Source organism: Branchiostoma belcheri, unplaced genomic scaffold (assembly GCF_001625305.1).
Source record: "Branchiostoma belcheri isolate BF01 breed outbred unplaced genomic scaffold, Haploidv18h27 scaffold65, whole genome shotgun sequence".
Taxonomy (NCBI): Eukaryota; Metazoa; Chordata; class Leptocardii; order Amphioxiformes; family Branchiostomatidae; genus Branchiostoma; species Branchiostoma belcheri.
Genome location: NW_017804298.1, coordinates 1,595,476 through 1,620,495, shown reverse-complemented (window position 1 = coordinate 1,620,495; position 25,020 = coordinate 1,595,476). Strand labels below are relative to the sequence as shown.

Below are 25,020 nucleotides of genomic sequence, written 5' to 3'. Positions count from 1 at the left end.
ATCAAGTTGCAAAATAAACACCCCTAATTTGTATTGGCATAGTCTAAAGTGTTTTCCAGTTGTGCGCATGCTCGTCTGATCGAAGAAGACAAGATGGCGGAGAAACAAAAAATCTCCGTCGTCTGTCGGTAAATTGTTCTATTTTAGCGAGGATGTGGGCTTCAGCGGTGGTAGTCTAGCATAGGGATCCAGAGAAAACATGGTGCTAAGGATCTTCCATACATTTTTGGCGATTTCGGTGGCGATCTTCGTCAGAAATTGCGGTAAGTTTCCGTCCTACCACATGATAAGAAAATTCGTCTGTGTGGTGTGTTTACCTTTGTGCAATTAAGTTTAACATAAAACCACCTGTAACTAGATTTTCAGCTAACATTTGTCCAGTTCATGCACATATTTGATGAAAGAATGGGATGAAGTGTATACTAACAAATATTAGTAACAGCCTAGTATAACTCTTCAATTATTTGTTGTCATTGTTAATTGAAACAATCCTTGGTTGAAATAACAAAATTACGTAATCTTGGGGATTTTTTTCTTAGTCTTAAGCGATTCTTTCATAAAAGGCAAGTAAAATTTGACCGCTGTCATTTATTTGATTGTACATGCAAGGCAGAAACGACTATTTTAGTACTGCTACTGAAACTCCCATAAATTTTTAGATTATGGCAGTAAAATGCCATGACCAGGTTACATAACATATATCCCCACTTGAAAAACAGTGTGTTTGGGAGATCTTTACCTCTTTACTGCAATACCCCCAGGTACACACAGTTAAGATACTAGTATACAGGAGTGAATTTTAATAGCTCCCAATGTATTGGTGGTGGTGTCTGTCTACAGGTGGACTGTTGTTAGCCTGGGTACCAAACCTTTGGTCGGCTAGGGGTGGGTTTTCCTACCCCGGCCAGTACTAAGCACAGGCGAGATATTCTGATCCCACGGACTGGTTTCTCTTATTCGCTGACTTCCTGTATTACGCCAAGTCTTCTATTGCGCGCCGACCTTGTGAGTGAAGAAACCTAAACCATCTGCAAAAAGCTACCCCGGCGGTGCGCAGTAATTGGGGCCTGGTTTGGCGACCCCAAACGCTACCAGCCCGAAGATATAGCACTGAGCTCATGGGGGCCTGGTTACCAGGCTAGAATGTTGTAAGTAGACACCTGAAGCCATTTGCTGCATTTACTCCAGAGCAAATGTCTGCCTTTCTAATCTTATCTCATCTTATGTACTTTATAAATACTGATCAGCTTAAGTCCCGCAAGGGACATCCTGCTCAGTTCAACATGACAATTTTTTGTCCTATAGGAGGTGAGCCTCAGTCTCAGCCTGCTGTGTCGGTGACAGTCAGCGAGGTCACGACCTCCACAGCCGTGCTGTCCTGGGTCGCGCACAGCGCAGAGGTCACCAAGTGTAGCCTGCTATACTGGGAGTGTGAGGGGTCAGAGGTCAACCTGGTGGATGTAGACCTGGAGAGAAATGGGTCCTACCAGCTGACTCAACTGGAGAAAAACTGCTCGTATCAAGTCCAGTTTATGTGTTTTATAGGAGACAAGAAATTCGGGGAGTCTGAAAAAATTCTCTTTACCACAGGTGAGTGAGTACAGTTTATATTGTTGCATAGTTGTGTAACTCTAGAGTATTTCTTTGATGATATTTTTAATGGATGGATCAGGTTTAGTGCAACTTTTATACTTAAATTACAGAAAAGAGGTAAACAAATTGGAAATTAGAATCCCTGTATGGTGATTTAAACTTGAATACCTTCTGTTGAAAAGAAACTAAAAAGTTAATAAGCATATCCAAGTTGACTGTTGTTTTTATTGCTGTGAGATTATATTTTCAACACTTGAAGCACAAATATTTTGTATTACTGAGGTTGTATCGCTGTTTGATGTAAATACTGATGATATTGCATTATGTCTGTTGTTCCCAGAATCTAGTGAGGCTGTTGTCAGCACATTTATGCCACATTCCATCTCCAAACCTCCCAGCACTGAACAAAACACAGCAGCAGACAATGGCTCAACTCCAACCCTTTCCAGGTATGTACAAAGTCTGCACAAGATTTCATTGTGTTCCTCTAAAGTCTAGTCACATACTAGTACATTGTACCCTATACAACAGGTTTACCACTGTGACAGTAAATTGACGATATTCTTAGAACAAAACTAACTTCAGAAAGGATGGAAAAGGTTGCAGCTGACAGTCTGTTCAGTCATACTATAGTCTCATTGAAAATTGTAACATGTGACTGTGCCTTTATCATTAATCAATACAATTTTAGACTTTGATCTTAATCTTGATACTAGTATATTGACTTGATGATTGTTTTTCAACTGCTGTAATCTTCCATGGTAAGGCTGTAATGGTTGAAATTATTGTGACTAATTTGTTACCTATGTTTTACTCTAGGGACATCCTGTTAGGCTGCTTCCTGAGCCTCCTGGGCATCGCTATCTTAGTATCCCTACAGATCCTAGTCTTTCGGCACTGGAGGAGATACATGTATGGCAGAAGGTTTGCCAGGTATGTTTATGTATATGTACAATGTATATATCCTTGTGACCTGCATGTGCAGGTTAGGTTGTTGGCCACATATTACATTCCAGAATGGTTTCTGTAGTTGATTTCTTGATTACTATAGAATGGTGGAAGATGTTAACATCAGAAAAAAGTTGCTTTGGAAATTATATGTATAATATTTACAATATGAGACTATTTGCCCTGTGAACTCTGTAATAGCATTCGAGTTTATGTACCTTGCCTCCTTATTGGTTAAAGATCTGTTCTCAGTCTTGTAATAGCCAATCACAGGTCATCTTCTTTTTCCATTTTCAGAATGCGTGATGAGGACAGGGATGAGATTCCCAACTTCAACATCGGTTAAGGACACAAACCTGCATGTACATATACATGTACACAATCTGCATGTACATATCTGATCTACCATGCCCATTAACACAACGTGCTGCTACCTACAACCCTACTGTCTGAAGGCAATGTCAAAGACTACAGCTTGGATCAACATACCTCAAATAACACTACAACCATTGAATTCTACTGGCTACATCTACATTCTGCAGTCTTCTGATGCCTAAGTCCGCCATTCTTAGCCATATGAAGACAATATGTGATTGTCAACATTGGAACCATCCCACAATATCATGAGTAGGCAATGAAAAGAAACAGATGATCATGAACAACATAAGATTATGTGCACTTAAGACTTGAGTTGCCAAAGCTTTGTTTGCTATATACGTGGTTTAATTATGTGAACAACCAAGGAATTGCAGTTGTGTAATCCATTTTTGGTATAAAGAAATGTAATTACTGCTTACCTGCCAATAACTTAAGGAGGCACATGTAAATTTATGATACATGAAGACTATGTTAGGCCAGTGTTTATATATGGTGCTGATAGAAATTTAAGTTCAAAAGGAGCCAAAATGCTGAGAAGCTAAGATTTGAGACTTGCATAGATTATCTGTTATCAATTGAAAATAATACTTGTATATTTTGCACTGAAGTTTCATGCCATTGTCACCTAAATGTCTTGTAATTTACATTATGTAAGAAAGTTTGTTTTTAATTGTGTTGTTTTCAATCACTTTTGTATTAGTTTGATCGCAAGCATATTTCTGTAGCTGCCAAACAATATGGATAGAGCCATTTTAAAGTATGGTTTCAATGTTTTATGTAAAGCCATCTTTTTATTTTACCCACAACTAACAATGCTTTTATGAATGTTTTTTTCAATGTATCAATAGAAAGTTGTTTGAAATGAATGACAGGAGACCACTGATTCTTGTGTTGGGTACACATGACTGACATTTTTTGTTGACTGCTCAACTGATTTGATTGTAAGATATGATACTGGTAGGAGTCACTGACCTGCATTGTTGTATAGAAAACGCACATCATGCATCAAATATAATATACACTGTAAATACAAAAGCTATGCACCAGATTAGAAGTACTAGAAAATGACCTGTACAAGTGTTTGATAGCACTGTATACATACCATATCTCATAGCATGTACAGTAATTCTAAGGCCATTTGCTGTATGTATCTATGTTAGCAGTTTCCTGAATGTCTGATTTTCCAAAGTGTGCAGTTGTCCAGGTAAACCAAAGGGGATGGGGGTTGCTATATGCAATGTTAGGCTCAAACTTGTATAAGGTATCTGATTGTGCATCTATCATTACAGTCATACTAGTAGTAAGGCCCCCTCCAGTTTCCCCATGTGTTGACAGTACGTGGCATGTGCATTATGAACATGATCAGTTTCCACATCAGACTTAAGGAATTGTTTTTTTTTCATGATAGATGTATTTACTGGTGTATGCTTCTTAGTAGTAAGAAACACTCTGTGCCTTTCCTTACCTTTTTTTCCACACTCTGTGCATTGCCTTGTGAACAGTTTATTTGTATCATACAAATCTCCAGAGTCCAGTGTCTTTAGCTGCAGACACTATAAAATCTCTGATATTTAAGCTTCTCTGTGACTATGAACACACTGCCCAATCTTTTTCCCTGTTTTAAATGTTGGTTGCGGTTTCGAATGTGACTGCCACCCTTTCCAGTAGCCTGCAAGTGGCGTGAGTGAGAATAGTTGGGCTGGGGGCTTGGGGCAGTGTTTAAGAAGAAGACTTGAAGTGTCTTGAAGTGGTTTGTCCTCTGGCTGCTGATGTGATGTATTGTCACCATCTTGACTCCAAAGTACCAGTGCCAAAGGTTTCTCACTGTGGATGCCTTTGGCAACAGGTGCTTCAGAATCAAGCAGGTGGATCACTTAAGACTTCATGATGATCTTTTAGAAGATGTCTTGCAAGTTGCCTTCACTGTTGACTCCAGCATCCAGCTTTGAGGAGGTCTCTTAAATGCAATCATAAGCATCTAACATATGTGTTATTCTTAATTAGCTACAGAAAACCAATGACCATGTAGAAATTATCTATTGCTTTATTGCTCTTTCAGCATTTGTGTAGTCAAATATAGTCTCTCTTCTGTTAAACATTTGTGGCTTCTTTCTAACAAAGCAGTGGTTTGTATATACATACATCTGATAAAATTTCTGTCCTTTAAGTTATTTGAATGACAGCCTCTACATTTCAATCTGTAGCAGTGACTTTGCATTCCTGCGCAACACAATCTGAGAATTCTTCAACAAGATGCTTTGGCAATACGAAATATCAGTTTAGTATAAAACTAAATATGTGAAATGACAAAAAAAATTGTTCATGCAGCCTGTCCAATATTACACTACTTGCTTTGATACCTGAGTCTACAATCTACTTTGTGTCAGTGAAAGTCTGACTTGCGGTTTCTATGATGGTATCTAACTGGTGCAAAAGTTTCCTTTTAACTAAGACAACTGTTGAATTATATCCTATTTCTGTGAATTTCCACTTTGTGATAGATTATTGCGGTGAAATTGTAGTCCTACATGATCTCTTTACATGTGGCTGTGTGCATAAAAAATACTCTGAGCATATAACGTCATCTGTGCTCGAAGACAACTTTCTGCATTGTATGCTTTCCACATTACCTACTGACATAAAGATTGGTGTGCTTTAGCTCCTCTGTGATGACTTGAATAGTAGGTTTCTAATGTTTCAATGGTGTTTTTTTAGACTGTTGATTCTTTTCAGTCGCTTTTGGAAAATAATTGTGAAAAAGCTATCTTTTAATCTGTTTCTGGTAGCTGTTTGGCTCCATTTGATAATGTTTGGATGGAAAGATTTTGACTGGTTCTTTACCAAAGACAAAGTGAAATAGATTGTACTTCTTTCAAGGACTTTTGCACTTTTTTGAGTGCTTTCTCTGCATTGCTTCAAGATGTATTGTTCAAGTATGTCCCATTTCTGTCCAAACTGGACGATACTGTGTTTTGCATCCATTTTGCAAATTTTTACCCTGTTTGAGTCTTTGAACTAGGCTGAGGAAACAGCCTCCAGACACAGCCTGACCATGCCCAGTCTGCCTGCCTTTACCATCTCTTTCCCCAGCTCCATGACGTCACTGACGTTCTGCCGGCAAAACGTGTGGAATTCTGGGAGGAAGTCGACGTAGCGCTTCCGGCCCTCCGTTACCCAGAGTTCCATTTCGTCGATGGCGCCCTCCCGCCAGGTTTTGTCCCTCCTGTGCAGGGTGAGGATGATTTCTCCCAGGAGCTTGTAGGATTCTGTAAAAAAATGTAAATGTATACGTAGTAGGGTATAAAGTATAATACGGAAAGCTACGCCGACTTTCTCTTAACAAGCATAAGGAGGAATGCATTGAGAAAAACTACCTCCATTTATTCTTCAACACTAACAACTCAGTTGTCATATATGTCAGTCAACAAGTTTTCTAGTCTAGCATTAATGTCGTTGCAGCCTAGCCTGTAATCTGGTAACCAGTCTATCGTGGTTGGGAGGTTTTTCTTCGGGGCTGCAGGAGCTCTTCCCCGCCCGCCTGAGCTAGGTTTCCCCGGTAGGTTTTTGACGGCGGGAGTTTGATTAGGCCCACCACACTCTCGGCGTGCCAAACTCTATTAGCAAAGCTCCTACAGGCGCAAAACTCCAACCGGACGGCCAGTTGAGTTGGGCGGGGGAACACTATTACAGCCCCGAAGAGAGCCGGCCCCAACCACGATAGACATCAGAATATCCTTACCCGTGAGCGCAGCCCCTTCGTTGAGATGCTCCATCTCCACCGCCTGTTTGAACGCGTCCATCGCCTTCCAGTCGTCTCCCCTGGCGCGGTGGCACTTCCCTCGCATCAGCTGCACCTCGGGCAGGGAGTCTCCCATGTCGCAGTCCCGTGCGCGTGCTGCATACTCCACCGCCTGCGCCAGCTCGAACTCCGCTACAACCGACGACTCGTCCATGGTCTCCACCCCGAGGTGGTAGCACACCACCGCCAGCTCCAGGTACGCGTGCACCCCCGTGCGTGTCCCCAGAATCGCCTGCATGTCCTCCCTGGCTTTGTTGAGGAGCTTCTTGTCCGGACGGCCGTCTAGGGTTCCCTGTCGGTACTTGGCTAGTTGGTCCAGGTACATGTTCTTGTTGGCCTGCACGCTGATGCTAAAGGCGAAGTGATTCTGCGTATGGTCGGGCACGATGGCACGAGAGACGTTGAGGATATCCAGGGCGAGTTGGTAACGCCCGGACTGGACGAATATTTTGGCGAGTTTGTTTAGAATCGCGGTGTCTTCTCCGGCTTGCTGTATGGCCTCGCCGAAGTAGTCCAGCGGGTCTTGTTCGAAATATCCACTGTCCCGGATACATTCTTCCGAGAACCCCTTATTCAGGGCGGACCTACTCTGTAAGAGCAACCCTGTGTAGCACAGCGCCTTGCACTTGTAGTACTGCGACTTCGTGCTCTTCACAACGTCTTTGAGGAGGTCGAGCGCCTGGTAGCAGAGGTCAAGGTTAGCCTCCTGACGTAAGGAGTCGATCCGGATGTAGTTCAGGGCGATGGCGAACAGCCATTGGCTCTGCTCGGATGACGTCACGTTGTCTGTCCCAATCCGAAGGGCGCGATGGTAGTAGCCGTTCGATCTCTCGAACACCTGTTCGAAAGAAGGCATGGAACCATATAAGGGATATAAAAACCTAAAATGTTGGATTGGGGACATTTAATCGTGGACATGGCAACATGAGAAGACATATTTTGTCAACAAGCTATTTTTGATATTACCTGAATGAGATCATCTTGTGTTCTCGCGTTGAAAACGTCCAGCGCGCATGCGTAGCCGAGTTCCGCCATTGCCCTCGCTTTGACCAACGACACCTTGGTGAAAAAATGCAACATATAAACATTTATCAGTCACAAAATCAACAGTCAATGCAAACAAACAAGCAAAAAGCAACAACACACGCACAGACGCACACACACACGCGCGCGCGCGCGCGCGCGCACACACACACACACACACATAAACACACATACACACACACACACACACACAAACACACATAAACACACATACGCAAAGAGTACACAATAGTCAATTTCATAACAATATTCAAATTACCATTTCCTGATCTGCCTCGGCCTCGGTTTGCCCGACCGCCGCCCTCGCCCTGTCCTCGAACCCCTCCGCCAGGTCGTACTTGTCTGTTTTCCTGAGCAGGAAGCAGCAGTTCTCCAGCGCGTTCACGTTCACGGCGTCCTCCTCCAGGACGGACTCGAAGTACAGGCGGGCGGCCTGGGTGTCCTCCAGGTGGTAGGCGAGAACTCCCATCACGTTCTGTACTGCTCGCTTCACTGTGCCTACAAGAAGACAGGGTAGACATAGAGTCAGGCACGTTTGGCCACCCACTACCCAGCGGCGAGTAATAGCAACTTCTTTCAGCTCTAATTAGATAAGGTAGTAACGTTACATGTGTACTAGTTTAAAGTCTTTAAGGTTGTGAAAGAGGAACCATATTTTCTAATTAGCTTATACCAGGCTTTAAAAGCGGCTGGAAAGTGTAGAAATTGGCCAAATAGACAGAAAACATGACAAGGGAGTTGATCCTTTATAGGACTATAGTTTAGTCATTTAGCGGACCAACTCCCTTGGCATGTTATCTGTCTATTGCTTCTCTTTCCAGCCGCTTCTAAAGCCTGGTAGAGGCCATTTTCCAATGGCCGTGAGCAATGACAGTGAACTTGACTGAAGCTATTCACACAACCTGTTGGTAATATTCCACTGTACATCAGGTAAAATGTTGACTTTTTTCCAACAAACAGTATCACGATTCGAAGTTTTCTTACCCGTCTCTGTCTCCGCGTCTTGCCTGAGGTCCTCATACAGACACTTGAGCTCGTACCTGCCGCGGGGCCGCCGCGCCTGGTCACTGTCCCTGCCCAGACTCCAGGACAGGGTGAAGTGGCCGGCTGCAAACTCAGGCGGGGTTGGCTTACTGGTGGTCATGGCGCTCACTTCTGTCTTAGAACATGCCTGGCTGTAGAAAAAACAACAATACATGTGTTCTCAGTATCTCTGTAGACACTATCATTGAAGTAAGCAAGTAGAGTAGTTCAGCCTTGGGCATTCTGAATGGTTCAGGCTGCAGGTTAAAGCGTTCATCTGTTGGTTAATGGTTTGACTAAAGGGTAATATATTGGAAAGAAGACTCTTAGGTGCCAATGTTATGGTTCGTTTGTGAATTAGCCTTGGTCAGAAGATGTCATTAACTGTTTGGAAATATCTAAAATAAACTCATGATCGTGGTATGAAACCAAGACTTTTTAAGGATTCCTAGCCATTGAAAGATAGCATTCCTAGCATTGTTGAAGAGATTCCTTGTAATTCGTGTTACTTAACCTACAGAACCTCCTTGTAATTTTGCCCAGCTGCCAGGAAGTTGAGTTATCGTGCAGAAGTCTGACCCCATTTGTATGTACGGCATGAGCGTCAGGAGGCTTCAGGCGCTGTTTTGTTCGTAAGAGGTAAGTATAGGTTATAAACTCTACCCCGGGGCTGAGATTTGTACACTGGGTTTTCTCGACACACCTACATTCCAATCCCACACCTAGCCTCCATAGCATGCCAAAAACTGGGGGTTTTGGGGGTCTTTGGGAGCTTTTATGTGCTATTTTCTGATTGCATATTGACAACATAGCCGGCCTGGTTGAATTTCCCCCGTTTTATAACTGGGCTAATCAGAAAACAGCCGAAGACCACCAAACCCCCAGTTCTATAAGCCTGCTACTGAGGCTGTTCCTGACTGTGACTGTTCACAATACTAAAATTTTTACAAAATTTGTGATTTCATGAAAAAAATATTGGTTGTGTATAGGAATTGTGGAAGGTAATGCTTTTTAATGAAAGAAGGAATCAAGTCGTCTTCATCAATTAAGTGCTAAACGTTCGAGGCGTTTGTATAATTACCATATTAAGCCAAATCTTCTAAAGGGACATTATCAGATGATCTTTAGGCTTATCGGCTTAAACTGTGAAATTGGTTGGCATTAAAACATAAAAGCGATGGATGTTTTTGTTGTCATGTTGAGTTATTGTGCAGTTGATAGAAGCGTTTGTCATTTTGTTGGCATGTAGATAATAACTTCAACTTTCAGTAGAAATGACATGCCTTCTTTCATCTACGCCCACCCGTGATATTCTTTCTTTGGTTTGTATACACCTGAAGTTATTTATTTATTTCTGGACACTGCAAAACATTTTAAGGTCAAGACGTTGCAAAACAAAACAAATTTCTAAGAAATTTAAACGACTTTTGATCAGTTGTGTAGTTAAAGCTTGAATATGTAATTTTAGCACAGACTTGCATGATGCAATGCGGGCGAATAGACAAGGCTCGGAATAAAAATGGCGGACAGAAGTCAGACGACATTCCAGAGGTCAAAAGAACCACTTTTAAAGATGGCGGCACAGGTGACATATTCATTCCTTTATAATATGTGTACCTAGATATATTCTGCCAGTTTTGTTGAAATATTTGATGAAAATAAGATATCATATATATATATACAATGTTTGCGTGACATGGCATAACCGTAAACCATTCCAGAAACTCGATAATGTTTTAAGATGAACCCAGAACGTGTCAAAGGTCAGCAGACGATCACAGACAACACACGGCGAAATGTCATATTGCATCATTATTCAAGGTGAAGTCGGCATTACTCAAAGGGCTGGCAAATCACCGAACAAATATGGCGCGATAAACTACCCTACATTCATAATAGCCCTGTCAGTGGCTTCTTCCTTTGTTAGTACCGACAGATTTAAGACAAAGTCTGTCCAGATGTGTCTGTCTGTGTGGGGCGTTCAACATTATGATTCATGGGCGAAGTCGTTACACCAGCCACTCCCCCCTTTTAAGTTTTACTACCATATCAGGGGATATATGGGACAATGGTAGAATTGAACAAAGAAACAGCTGGATCTGTTCTATGTCACCGGTACTATAGTATATGGCCCTAACTTATGAGGTTATTGACATCAGAACATGGCCAATATCTCCGCCATGATGTCATGAATATTTTAAATGCCAATGCCTCTCAACAAAAAATAGGGTAACACGGTTAATGTAACGTACAGGCATGCCCATACTCACGAACTTCTATTCATGCATTCTTAATGCCCAAGGTGGTGGTTTTTCTTCAAGTGTCTTAAGAGCATCAATTTTAAAAGAAATCTTGTAGGATATGTAAGGAAAGACCTCTCTTACAGATATGGGAAGGAAAACAACAAAATTTGGCGATTGTTATATGGAATTACTGTACAAGTTACACAAGGTTCTTGCTCTATTTGTTGTTGCAATCACTCAAACTATGCGGTATGTATGAAATATGTACAGCGTTCGCTGACTATGACCTTCGAGGTAAATGTTGTCACTATTTTTACTCAACATTTCATCAATGCAATATTTTAAACCTTACACAGCTTCTTACTCAAAACCAGCCGAAACAGTGCATTTTTAGGTGGTCTATTCTGCATAATATTTATATACGTCACTTTTGACAGTCCCGGTATTATATAAGCTGTAGAACTGTTTATTTTGAGTACGGACTGGTGCTTTCAAACACTTTGTAGCTTATTTATTTTGGAAGTCATCGTGGTTATACCACAAAGGTGGAACCAAGGGGAAATCCTGACTAGAGCCATGCAGGTGTAACACATAATTCTGCTTACCTGTGCGTATCTTTTTGTTGGAAGTTGTATGTTATTTCTATTGCCAGAGTTCCCCTATCTTATAATTTGCACAGAGTTCAACATAGTCCATGTAAATAAACTGTATCCCTTTAATTGTGATACTACATGTTAACATCGTCTTAGAGAAAGAACGTTTGGGTGATTCAGTTAGGTTACTTTGCTGCTGACCGTATATCCTGTGTTCTTTCAGCGATAGAAACTGAAGGTGTGGCGTTTTTGCTGGTTGAAACTAAACCTTAAGCTTCGTGAAGCTTTAAGATGCGCCGGTCATTATAGAATGGTTGGCTGTCAACTGTGGCATTTTTATGTATTGCAACTTTGTAGCAAAACAGTGCACAGTGGTGTCACCCTCAAGTGAAACGGTGTACAGTAATGTCACCACCGTAAATATGATACAAAACATATAAATGAAACAGGAACGGGAACGTCCGACGAACGCAAACCGACTGTGGCATTGTTCCTATGGTTCAAAGAAAAACAACACATAAAAAAACTAAAACTCTAGAGTCCAGAAATCTTACCGTTACAGCCATGTAACCTTCAGGTGAGTGTTTTCTGGTGTAAGAGCCAATTGGAAAGGTCACGGTTGAACCGTGCATTACAGTTCACCCTGGTGACAAACAGACAGACAATGGGACCAGTAATGCCCCCGCATTCTTCCCCGGACCAACTCGTTTGCGCTACAGTTTCGCATTTTAACCTAATTTAAAATCCTGTCGGCGCGCAACTGTTTGTTAACGCTGCCGATTTCTGTAATCTACAATCAGTAGTGTTTCAGAAACGTTTTATGTGCTTTTTATACTTCTTTATAGTGGTCTCTAGAGGATGGGAATAGTTAAAAAAAGGGTAACACCTGCAAGAAGTATCAAAAGCCTCAAAAACACACCTGAAACGCTAACGCCAGACCCTTTATTTGGTTGGAGATTAGGTTTCTGTCGGAGTTTGTAACCAGTTATATAAACCGTCACTATCTTTTAGAAGGATCACACCCAAATAGAACCTACATGGCATGCAAATGTCATTCGTCTCATGGTAGACATGGCCTGGGGGGAAACGACGATCAGTCGAGGCGGCGAGGGTATGGATACTTCGGAGTAATTTTTTCGTCGTCGTCCATGTTTGGTCTACACACTTCCGCATAGTTTTGTCCGTATCACAACAACGGTTCTGCGATTGGTTTTAAATTGATGGGAAAATGTCCAGCCATTGAGCATTGTTAAGAGAGAGAGAATCCATATACCCACCACCCTCCCACCTACTGAACAATACAAATCATTCTATTCATTCCTAGGAGCCTAATAATACATTTTGTAGCTCTATACCGAGTGGATTTTTTTAGTTCCCGTACCCTTCCTCTAGTCATAGACTTTGGACAGTTTCAGACTGTATGAATGTGGGAGTATATTATAATTAACAGGGTGTAACTATGAGGCACCCATCCTGGGCCGTCCCGCGCGGCGCTTCAGTGCGTGTACGCCAGGTGTTCACACTTACCTGTCGGCAGGTGTCCTGTCGTCCTCCCGGGTCGGGGTTTGACGTTGGCGTTACAGTCTGTGGCTAAGAATTCGGCGCAGCAGTGGCGGTGTTACGGACGTTCTCACATCGCTGGGTTGGATGTAATATTCCATTCCATTCTCCGGGCCTCCACCCACCCAAGGCCGGTCCAACCTGTTCTACGGGACTATCTCACACCGCGTCACGGGTCAGCGCGCCTCGCAGCCAATCACAAGCCTCCGTCAACACGGCCGACCAATGGGAGCGCCGCAGACCGGATAGTTCTTGTTGCACGCGGGGTTACGGGTGGACTACCCTCAGGTAACTTCTTAAGTTTGCTTATCTTTCGACTTCACTGACTGTGACGCAAACTACAGCCGTCTGCCGAAAGACACGCTCTCCAAAACGCAACAGGGAAGACCGCTACATGTTAGGTTAGAAATGGTGCTGAGAGAGAGTTTGTTTCAACTCCATAGCGGCACGAAAAACGCCTTGGAAGACGCAGATGGTTCGCGAATTATATTGTCTGAAGCTAATATACTTGTCTTGCCCTACCCTGAGGCCCAATCCTGATATTGTCTGCACCAGAACACAAGTCATACGTGACACATGGCACGGCGCTTCCAAACCAAACCGACAGAAGGCGTACCGGCATAATAGTTAAAGTCTCTGTTGTTTTGCCTTTTCTAAAACCCAAACTGTTGCAGCCCCCCGTTTTCCTTAGATGTGTTGTCGAATTCCTCAAATGTTAAATGTTACTGAGATATAAGATTCCCTCCTAACGACTGACGGGCCATCTCCTATTTGAAGTGGGTCAGCCGTGGGAACATACCCTCTTCATGATCCACCCTGTGCAAACAATGCCGTGTGACCAACGCCCTTCCGCACTGGGGCGGACTAGTCTCTGTAACACACTCCTGTAGTAACTTGTGTTAAGTTACCGTAAATCCTTTTCTACATCTTTTGGTGTATTGGGCGGTGCCCATCTTCGTTTCTTTTACACCTTAGGCCACCTTTTTTCTAGAAAGTAACGTGAACACACACACCCACACAAAAACGACCAACAAGAACATCAGAACACCGTTATACCTTTATTTCTCAAGTAAATCAACGACAAGACATTTCTATATTCTCCAATTGCAACTTTGTAAATTCTAAACGAAAACATATCTTTATATACATATTTCTACCATACTATGCACGTGACAAATTTATAGACGCTTTCAAACAACCAATTCGGAATCATGAAAATTGCAACATACATGCCGACTATTAGCCTCAACCTGGCTTCAGAAGAGAGGCAAACTGTACTCATCTCGAGGAATATCTCCCCTGGCATGTTATCCGTCTATTTGGCCGGTTTCTATAATCTCTATGAGGCTGCAAAGACAGTATAAAATTGACCAGACAGTATCCATTTGCCAGAGAGTTACCATTTAGTTAGGCAGTGTGAAAAATACCAGTATAAAAAAGAGAGCCCAAATAAAACGCCTAAAACACGACAAAAATAGCCTAAACCTCTGCTTGGAGAGTACAATAAAAATTCCTACTCTTTCCAGCCGCTTCTGAAGCCTGGTAGAGGCTAGCCGACTATGCTCAACAATCATAATGCGGAGGAACTATTTGATGAACTTCTCCGTGACCGAGTTGACCCGTTAGGCGTGTTACCCAGCATAATGTCTTCTTCCTCTTCGATGACGTATAACTTCCGGATGAGCTGGCCGTTGCTAGGCGTGGCCACGTAGCGGTAACCACGGGCAACGGAGATGAACAGGAGCAGATTAACCGCCAACATGGCCGCCAGGAGGAAGAAATATCGTTCCACGAAGCCGTCATTCAATTCTTCAGGAAACCAGTCGGAACCTACGAAAAAAGAAGAAATTGAAGACCAGAAATTCTCGGCTCCCTCCACCACGTCAGCCATTGACTGACGGCCAGGTTTATGACGCCTTTGACCTCCTGTCATTTTGCAAGTCAATCTTGCCCCACCCACGTGCTGTCAACCTACTCTGTACAAAGAGATACACAAGCTCAGCCAACGAAAAGCAATACTTCCTTACTTCTATTATCCACTATACCCTCCTTGGTATAACATGCAATTTGCACAAATAATTGCTGAAATTACATATTTTGATAATCTTTTTTGATAACTCTTCACTAGATAGAATGACCCATGATAGCTTATTTCGTTGCCTCACGTACACGGGAAATTAGCAATTCGCCAAACTGGGGTGCCAAAACAAGATTACACCACACTCTAACTCTGTTTTAATATAAGCGTGATAGTTGAAAGTTGAAACTATCACCTTCCGTGGCCACGTTGACGACCTCGGCGACGACGCTGCCCATGTATCCGCCCAGCCCGACCGTCAGGGAGAAGCAGCCCTGCAGCAGCCCGCGCAGGTCCCGCGGCGCCTCCGTGTACGCGAACTGGATTCCTGGAGGGGGAATAAGCGATATAGTTTTAGCACGTTTTAGTCTCTACCAGACTCCATTGGATTTCTGTTAAACAGTGGGAATTGGAAAAAAAAAGACTAGAATGATATGCAAGAGTACTACAGTCTATTTGACCGCCTCTAGTTTACAGCATCCCACTGACATCTGATTGGGGCAGTACATTCTTAACGTCCAGTCCTCAAGGCTGTGACCCTTACCAGTGAAGTACATTTGTACATGACATGTTGGTTGAGCGACAACAGTCGGGATTCAAACTAAGAACCTCTTAGCCCAGTAGCCTGGGTACTATCCTGGTCAGTTCACCTTTGCTCCCATTGGCGCTAACTACCAACAAGTAGGGACTATAAGGGTGAACGTAAACTAACCAGGATGGTATCCAGGCTACTGGCAGGGGTGGTAATCACTGGACTTCGCTACAAAAGAAACAAACCACATCCCTTACCTGCCGTCATGGCGAACACCTCCGCCAGCCCGATGAGCGTGAACTGCGGGACCTGCCAGAAGATGCTGAGCGCGGACGCCTCGAACACCTCCCCCGCCACCGTCTGCTCGAACGACCCGCCGTCCTGCTCCATGGTCCGCTTCCGCGCGATCTCCACACACGCAGCCACGCAGATGGACACGATGCCCAGGAACATGCCGATTCCTGGGGGAAAATATCAGTCCTGTTCAAACACTTAAAGACACAAGGAAAATAACACCATTGATAATCTGAATATCACCTAACAAAACAAACAGAACGTACATGTAATGATGACAATGACACTCAATGATAATACAGTTAAACTTGCCGAAGCGTCCACCTCTATATGCCGACTTTTAAATCCACTTGCAGGAAATACGGTAATGCCTGAGATAACATTTTCCTAAACAACTGGATAAAATTCTTAAAACGTTACGGTCAGACACTTCAGGTAGCATCCACTACCTTTTGCCAGTGACTGTCATAGGTTAAACGTAGTCTACGTTAAATGTCGAAGTACACAGTAAGGCTTACACGAAACCTGGACATAACGAAATAGACGAAGAGCTAACTCCAAAGACTAAGAACAAAATACGAACGACAGTTGATGGTACCTATTCTCTTCAGCATGGTGAGCTGTATGCCTCTCCTGTCCAGGATGGGGTAGACGACTTTATCCAACATGGGAACGAGAACCATGACGGGTATGACGTAGAACAGGTTAAGGGCGGCCACGGGCATGCTCCAGGGCTCGTCCCCAGAGTCGTCCTCATCACTGTCAAACAGCCGCAGATCCATCCGCTCTCCCTGAAGGAAGTAACTCGTCTGCATCTAGAGGGAAGAATTCATGTTAACCTTCGCAAGATATATCGGTTTTTGCTCTGTTTCTTCTTCTCCAAACACATAAGGTCAATGACCTGTACCAAATATCTGTCACCATGGTAACTGCATGGTGCTACGACAGATATACCATGTGGTGTTGGATTACATTATGTAGCAAGGCTGAGTTAGAGTGGCTAAAAAGCAGAATGCACAGAATCAAAACATGGTCCTAGACTTACTAGTCTACGCTTCATTTTGTTCCTATCATGATAGTTACAAATCATTTTTCGAAAATACCACGAAGCAAACAAACAAAACAGGAAAGTCTTCCTGACCTGGAAGAAGACGATCCTGTACATGATCTGCAGCAGGAAGATGGGCACGATCCTGCCGAGGGTTCGCACCTCCTCCACCCGGGTCTCGCACCAGCGTCCTCCGAACTCTTCCTGGAGACCACGTCAACAATAACGCGAGGTCAAATCAATCAATCAATCAATCAATCAATCAATCAATCAATCGGTCAATCGATCAATCAAAATAAATTATTTTACTTTTCAAAAGTTTCACGTGCCTGATATCATAGGTTCTTTAGAAAATAAGACAAAGTAACCTTCACCGTTTTGTCCAAAGAAAAATCATAAGTGGGACGTTTATTCTGGAGTTCTTTTATGTCTTAAAAGTTAAAAGATCAGCTCAAGTTGATCACCTTTGCGTAGTCCAGGATGCCCTGCCCGGCGTACCCGTAGGAACCTCTCCTCAGTCTGTTCTTCACAGCGTCGCCCAGAATTAACGCCACGGTAGAGACGGCGCTGCCTACAGGGGAACATGATTTTGCGATTATTTCATGAAGTAGGAGACAATTGCAAATGTAATGAGTGTAACAAAAATACCAAAATCTTCTGTTAAAGAGGTATATTTTTGATAATATTTGGCCATTCCCAACTGAGACATACAAAATACTACTTTCAAGTTGTTTACGCTGCTTCTCTAGCTCTACTCAGCCATTAGCATATGGACCCCCTGTTTTAGCCCTTGCTTGCACGATTGTGTGGCCTAAGGACAGCAGAAACGGAGACGTATATACGCTATATGGTAAGGGACTAATTAACTTTAACAACTTTGGCCAGACTTTTCATACATTATACTTTCCCTTATTCTTCCACTACTATCGTAAGTTATACGACCTCTGACCTTTAGGTTCCTCTATATTGAGCTGCCCGGCGCACCGGCAGACCAGGAGCGCCATGAGCGTGATCCCGGCCGCGATCACAGGGATCAGGAACCCGATCCAGAACGACACGTCCTGCTGGATCCACGCGATCACAGACAGCGAGAATCCCGCTCCGAGATTCAGCATCCAGAAAAACCTGCGGCAAAACAGAAACAGTTCAAGAGCGTGGCAAGTCTTTTACACTTACAGTAATGATGTTGGCAGGTAATTTTTTTCACTTTCGCGACCTATTCACATAACAAAGGGTAGTGAACATGATTTTAGTATTATCAGGGTGGTTAGAAATTAACGATTGGTATTATGCTTTCAGTATGTTAAAGTTTGTGTTCCGCGCCTACAATTACTGTCACATCGTTTAACACAAGAAAATAGGTTTGACTTTTCTTTCCGGCTTCGGACAAGCAAGCAAGCAAACAAACAAACAAACAACGAAATACTAGTAGCATGCCTTATCAATACTTCATCAATAGACTGAAACTTGGTGTTCGAAATTCGTTGTGTAACGAACCACGCACCAGTTGAAGAAGCTCCGTTCCGTCTCCATGCTCATCTCCGCGGCCTGCTGTGCTGCGAACGGCGCCACGTTCGCCTTGATGCCGCCCTGCCCGACCGCCACGAGGAACAGCCCGACCAGGAACACGCCTCTCTCCGTCTCCTGGCCCAGGTCCCACTCCTCACCGTAATACTCAACGTACGGGAAGGCGGCGACGGGCAGCAGGGACATGCCTGTGGGAGATGGAAAGGGGCAGATTTTCACAAAGCCACGTACAGAATTACTTCTTTCTGTATGAGATCGCTGTAGAGCAAGTGGTTATGTCAATGGCAATGTGCACAAAGGAAAAGTGCATTTCATTTCATTTATCGTTGGTTGGGAAAACAAAAATCGGAGACTTCAGACTTAACGAAAGTATGCACTTCTCGGCTTCCTGATTTCCTAATGGCTCCAGGCCAAAATCTGTGACCGTTGACCACCTACCTGTCAATGTCAATCTTCTTCCCACCCACGTGCTATCAACCTATACCCCGTCCGGACAAATAGGTACACAAACCCAGCCACCAGCTGAGCCACCCAATGCAATATTTACAGACTTCCTGCCTACAACAAAATGACTAAAAAATACGTGTACTACTACAAATGTATATACATGTATAAACTGCAGAGTAACTGTCAAAGTCAAAGACACTTACCAGCGGCGAGCAGCAGACAGCTCCCCACGATAGTCAGGTACCGTCCCGCGCATGTGTCGGCCAGGAAGCCCCCTAGCGGCGGGAGGAGGCAGCCCGAGCCGCTGAACACCAGGCTGATGATCACCGCTTCCGTACTGGGACAGATACATGCAGTATTATCATGTCAGCGTTGAACAGAACAAAACTAATACTCAAGCAAGATTTCTAGAATCTTGTGCACCCCATTACCTAGATGTCTAAACTTCATCGACGTATCAATGCTGTACTAGTTTTGAGCTAGTAAGTTGTTTGAGTTACCGTTTTCATCTCATTACCTTGATGCCTGACCTTCATCGACGCATCAATGCAGTATTTTACAAACTTATGCTGGTAAACAGTTGAAAATGCAAGGAGACTAGTCTCGGAGCCAGGCTTTTACCTGGGCTTAGTCGGGCCTTCGACTCCAAGGCTGACATGTCCCAAAATTAACTTAGGGTTTTTCTAGACATGTTTACAGGGTACGCAAACTTTTCTTGGAGGCCTGTTGACCCTGGAGCTGAGGAGCCGGCCTGTGCAGGCCCGGGTAACACATCAGGATCTGCCCCAAAGGTTACAGGATCCTGAGGCAAAGATTTGTTTCATGTGAAATTGAGTTTTTTTTACGGAAAACAGTTTCTTATCGGCCACCCTTTCATTATACCTGTACCAATGGCTCAGAAATTATAGACTGACGCAGTTTTTTTTTAAATTTCTCTAAAAACATATCATCCTTCAACCTTCAAAGACTACAATATCTATTTGTTCAGGGCTTTGGGTTTAGCAAAAATGTTTCTACCAAGATTTTGTTTTCTGTCTGTCCCTGGCCCTGAAGAAACAACTTTTTCTTGCAGATGTTACAGAAAATTACGTCAATAAAACGTAATTTTCTTGTTTTTCGCACATGTGATTATGTTTACAATTGCCAGAAAACCGGTTTGTCAACAAGGCTTATTACAGGGTGTAGACGGCATTTTACTCTCTGTCAGAATAACACCATGAATAAATGTAAACTGTTTGAAACACTAACATACGTTTATATCCTGCATTCGAAACATAATTACACTATAAATGTTGTAACGCGAAGGCAAATGAATTCTTCAAAATGATGTCAAATTCAACAAATGATTTCTCAAATATTAATGACACAAATGACAGTGCGTTTATACATAACATTATACGGCGTGAACGCTATATTTCCTTTTTACAAAATTACCGGTATGAAATTGAGAAGAAATTGACGTGCATCTAGTGTAGGGCTAGTATTAAAATGTATTCAGATATCATCTTACTTTCGCTTGGTTATATTGGTCCTAAAAAATAAAAATCAAAGTAAATTGTGTATGATCAACTTTGTTCAATAATAAAGTCCGTACCTTGTAAAGTGCAGGTCCCTGGTGCAGTATAGGACCAGGTTGGACACAATGGCGTAATAGACAATCCTCTCGCACACCTCCACCATGAATATACAGAACGTGATGAAGACGGGCACGCCGCCGCCGTTGTTCCACGGCTCCCGGGGCGGGCTGGCGTCTCTGCCCCGCTTCTCGTCCGGGTGTCTCGGGTACGGGCTGTAGCCGGGAGGGAGGTCCAGCGACAGGAGCGGCGTTCTCTCCAGCAAGTCGTCTTCTCGGGGCAGAGAGTGAGCCTCCATCTTGGTCTTGTGAACGTCTTCAGTGGTAATCTCCAAGCAGATCTTTTGGTAGCTGGAAAGACAGTATCAAATTGGCCAGGCTGTATCCATTTGCCAGGCAGTTACCATTTGTTAGGCTCACTGTGTGTTAGGCTGGTGTAAAACAAAAAGGAGAGCCCAATGATAACACCTAAAACACTCCAAAAACACGCCAATTGGCAAAGCCTAACCTCTGGCAGGAGAGTACTTCAGTAGACTGTCTTGACTCTATTGTCTTGTGACGTCGCAGTGTTTTGATGGTAACTAATACTAGTACTAACATTCAACCCCGAAAGTACGCGTAGTGAGAACAGAGTAGAACTGGTTACGAAAGACACGAGATATGTCATGTCGTATGACATATCAGAATTACAGCTAAACGAAATCGGTGGTACATGTCTAATATTACATGACAACCTCGTAGATCATAAGTTTCATAGTCGGAACAAAGTGGCCGCCTTTTGAGCCTAAAACTGTGCTAATGAGCACTTGCAAATGCAAGAGATAATTCCAGAAGGCACTGTGTTTTTTTCTGATTTGTCAATGACTTTTGAACTTAGCATTTGTTTTGCATAGCAATGTATACATTTGTCACGTTTCAGTGAGTTTCGCCGCTTGCTTATGATAAGAAGACACGAAGATTTTAAGCATTTCTTTAAAAAAAATGTCACCTTTTGATAAAATGGTTCCTCCCATTTTCACCTCACGTGCTCCAGTCCCATGACCTGCCGGAGGGAGAGTTATTGTGTCTGAGGGAGGGTGTGATCATCCTCTTGTGTAATCCGCGTGGACTGGTATTATGTTTGCTCGGCCGGACCATTCTATCTCCATGGCCGGACCAAAGATTTTACGCTCGGACAGTGACCTGTATTGTCCTGACTGTCTCGCTAAACAGGCTACAAGTGAGGATCGTACAAATAGTCTTTACCATGCAGCCTGAGTGTTGCTGAAAAATGTAAAGTTGGTCATAGAATCACAATTTGCAGCCCCAATTTGTAATGTTGTTTCCAGCATTCTACTGTGTCTGGCCACTCTGAGAGTAGCCTTCGCGTTTTCTAGTCTATATCTCTACATTGTGTAGATGGTTCGTGATCTGAAATGTGCACGGAAAGTCGAAACCATCTAACAACTTTTAGTCTGCTTGGAAACTTGTAAGCCCTTTTTTTCGAACTTATACTCTTTTCGATTCTAATTCTCGGAAGGTGGTCTTTCTGTATTGCTTAAGTTAACAGACAATGGTAGAATTGCTTGTGTTTTTCTTGCCGTTTCCCATATGATCGAAGGCTGACCCCATGGCCAAAGACGCACACGCACTCTTCAGGGTTTTCCTCTGGGACTTTTGAATACATGTATTTCAATTTAAATGGAATCTCTGTTTGTTTAACTTTGCGACAAGAATCCACAAGGATGTCCTTGAAGTAGGTCACGTTTTTTCTCCAGGAAACAAAGAGAAAATTATACCGCTAAAATCACGGGAACGTCTCGTGATTTGTCATGTAGGCTCCCCGTCGGGAATGTCATGTGAGAGGGACACTGTGACTGACACAGATAAAAGCCGCAGATTCACTTGTTCTGTCCCACTGTTCAGGTAGACATCCAGTGAGCGCTACAGCCTGTCTAAACTGTACACTTCTGTTGTAGACATGGAGTTTTTACGCGCACGTTTTGCGGTTGTTGTAGTGTTAGCGGTCGTAGGAAGTCTTGTGCTTGACGTAACACGGGCGAGCGCGGTGCCGAAGTGCCGGATGGTGTGCGACGACGGATCCAACAGCGACGGACGACTGACATACGACAGTAAGTTACATTTCAAATTTCACGCGTCGTCTAGATCTGTTGTTGGAACCCTTTTTTCTTTTGCCACGATGACAAACTGTTTCACAAGTTTTTGCTATACAAAGACGTTGGTCTACACACTGTGAAGGCTTAATTTTCCCATTCAATTTTTCTTATCGTGATACCCCAAACTTCTCGATTCATCTCCTTAACTTCGTTTACATTTTCATACCCTTCTGAGGTCGCTTTTTGTCAATTTTTTTGTTTCTTATCATGAGGAAGCAATTGATTCAGTAAGGCAATTCTGGAACAGGATTTCGTCAGTGTGCGCCAAATCTACCATCTATTTCTTTTCTACAGGTAAAATGGACATGAACGTAAGGGGAGAAGCGAGGCGGCTAGGAGTCGACCCGTACCCGTACCCACCCCAGCCGTCGCCGCCCACTCACAGGGTCGCCTTCTCCGTTGCACGGACGACACCTATCGGCCCTCTGCCGAACGACACCATCCTGCCCTTCGACTTCATGTTCAGTAACGCCGGAGGAGCGTTCGACATGGAGACCGGGATATTCACAGCCCCTGTCAGTGGTAAGTTAGTCAAAAACCTTACGGTGTATAAGCGGTGCCTATGTCTATAGACATTGGCCAACACAACTTCGTACGATAAGCAAAATCCATGTCAAATATTGTTAATCGAAACCAATAAGACCAATGACCTGAACCAGACCCCTGTCACCTTGGTAACTACCAAGTGTTGGGTTACATCATGTTACAATTTTATAGCAGGGGGGATTTAGACTGCTGTCTGACCATGTACATGTATATGAATGTGTTTGAGCATGGTTTGAGTACGAATTAACAGAGCAGACCATATGCAAATGTAAACATATGCTTTGGCTTTGCAAATGTAACCTTCCTAGTTTTTCATTCTTTTCCCTAGGCACATATTTCTTTTCGTTCCGCGGCCAGAAGCGGTCTGCGCAGTACCTGATGTACCTGGGCCTGTGGCGGAACGGTGAGGAGATGGCGGGGGTGTACGAGGACAACCTGGACCCGCTCAACCCCACTCCCAGCCCGGGGAACGCGTCTAATAACCTCGTACTGCATCTGTTTGAACGGGACCAGGTATGGGGAGATTTTAACGCTACCAGCTATCTATCTAACGGTTTTAATAACTAACCAGCCAGGTAACGAATAGGGCCGGGTATAGGGAAGTAGAAACTTTCAATATTGCACGTTTTTCGTTCAACATTACGTGTGCATGGACATAATTTGTGTTAATTAACTAGCTAGCTCACGAACTAACTATTTAAGTGACTAACCAGTCGATTTCAAACGAATTGGACCGGGTATGTTGCATGTAGACGATGTATGTGTTAGTAACTAATGGTTGGTGATGATCTGTTCAGCACCAAGGAGAGGTCCAGTGTCAGATATATGTGATACATGCAGTTCTTGACAATCACTTCAGCACAAAGGACTGACTAATAAATAAACTCTTTGACGTCAGCTTCAATCTCTATATACCCACAACTCTGTTATCTATCCACAATCCCTGCAGGTGTACCTGATGATCAGTGATAACGCCATCGCCTTCTCCACCGTGTTCGGCAAGTATGTGGGCTTCACCGGCTTCCTGCTCTTCCCGGACAACCCGTATGTGTAGTGACAGAGACGGAAACAACACGCGAAGCAACACACGAAAGAAGAATAACTTTTTGGCCACTACCAGGCTTCAGAAGCAGCTGGAAAGAGTAGAAATTAGTTTACAATTATCTCCAAGCAGATCCTAGGGTGGCAAAAGACAGTATCAAATTGCCCAGACAGTATCCATTCGCCAGAGAGGGTCCATACGCCACAACGTTACTCTTTTAGCGAACGAACTCCTCTGACATGACATGTTCAGTCTATTTGGCTGATTTCTACTCTCTCCAGCCGCTTCTAAAGCCTCGTAGAGACTAAACTATTCTTCAAGTTATCATTGTAAGGTTGTTGAGATTTATTGTTATGATTATTGCCCTTGTAAGTATTGTGCAAGATCCCATCATTGTTTATATTTTGATATCATTTCTCTATGGATGCATATGGTTTTGTTTGGTATTTTTCTTAAAAGATCGATGAAATGGAAAAAAAAAGAAAATGTTGTAGGGATTCGAAGAAACTTTGTGAACAAGTTGAAACCAATCGCCATATCTGTGAAAGCTATCATGTCAAGGAATAGTGGAGCAAATTGTATAAGTAGTTCAAGGTA

General features: G+C 43.3%; 5 protein-coding genes across 5 annotated transcripts in view; 3 read left to right on the top strand and 2 right to left on the bottom strand.

Annotated features, from left to right (window-relative positions):
• The first annotated feature begins 65 nt into the window (after positions 1 to 65).
• LOC109483579 lies at positions 66 to 4,416 on the top strand. Its single transcript, XM_019786615.1, has 5 exons — positions 66 to 263; positions 1,306 to 1,590; positions 1,934 to 2,042; positions 2,413 to 2,526; positions 2,839 to 4,416. The coding sequence occupies exons 1-5, from the start codon at positions 200 to 202 to the stop codon at positions 2,885 to 2,887; spliced, it is 621 nt and encodes a 206-aa protein (XP_019642174.1). The 5' UTR covers positions 66 to 199; the 3' UTR covers positions 2,888 to 4,416.
• A 1,307-nt stretch (positions 4,417 to 5,723) lies between these two features.
• LOC109483574 (tetratricopeptide repeat protein 22-like) lies at positions 5,724 to 13,372 on the bottom strand. The gene is made up of 6 exons (XM_019786611.1): positions 13,149 to 13,372; positions 8,747 to 8,933; positions 8,022 to 8,260; positions 7,685 to 7,777; positions 6,659 to 7,556; positions 5,724 to 6,185 (listed from the first exon to the last, which is right to left on the bottom strand). The coding sequence occupies exons 2-6, from the start codon at positions 8,904 to 8,906 to the stop codon at positions 5,935 to 5,937; spliced, it is 1,641 nt and encodes a 546-aa protein (XP_019642170.1). The 5' UTR covers positions 8,907 to 8,933; positions 13,149 to 13,372; the 3' UTR covers positions 5,724 to 5,934.
• LOC109483573 (uroporphyrinogen decarboxylase-like) overlaps positions 10,292 to 25,020 on the top strand; it is a 32,857-nt gene continuing 18,128 nt past the window's right edge. The window contains exon 1 of the mRNA XM_019786609.1: positions 10,292 to 10,370. Coding sequence (XP_019642168.1) covers positions 10,305 to 10,370 — 66 coding nt within the window. The 5' untranslated portion in view covers positions 10,292 to 10,304. The remainder of the gene's footprint in view (positions 10,371 to 25,020) is intronic.
• LOC109483575 (solute carrier family 15 member 4-like) lies at positions 14,233 to 21,213 on the bottom strand. The gene is made up of 10 exons (XM_019786612.1): positions 20,701 to 21,213; positions 19,310 to 19,443; positions 18,637 to 18,847; positions 18,082 to 18,257; positions 17,597 to 17,703; positions 17,226 to 17,336; positions 16,683 to 16,899; positions 16,048 to 16,251; positions 15,455 to 15,586; positions 14,233 to 15,011 (listed from the first exon to the last, which is right to left on the bottom strand). Exons 1-10 carry the CDS (start codon positions 20,976 to 20,978, stop codon positions 14,752 to 14,754), a joined length of 1,830 nt encoding a protein of 609 aa, XP_019642171.1. The 5' UTR covers positions 20,979 to 21,213; the 3' UTR covers positions 14,233 to 14,751.
• On the top strand, positions 22,452 to 25,018 carry LOC109483578 (caprin-2-like). The gene is made up of 4 exons (XM_019786614.1): positions 22,452 to 22,790; positions 23,130 to 23,357; positions 23,710 to 23,894; positions 24,331 to 25,018. Exons 1-4 carry the CDS (start codon positions 22,640 to 22,642, stop codon positions 24,433 to 24,435), a joined length of 669 nt encoding a protein of 222 aa, XP_019642173.1. The 5' UTR covers positions 22,452 to 22,639; the 3' UTR covers positions 24,436 to 25,018.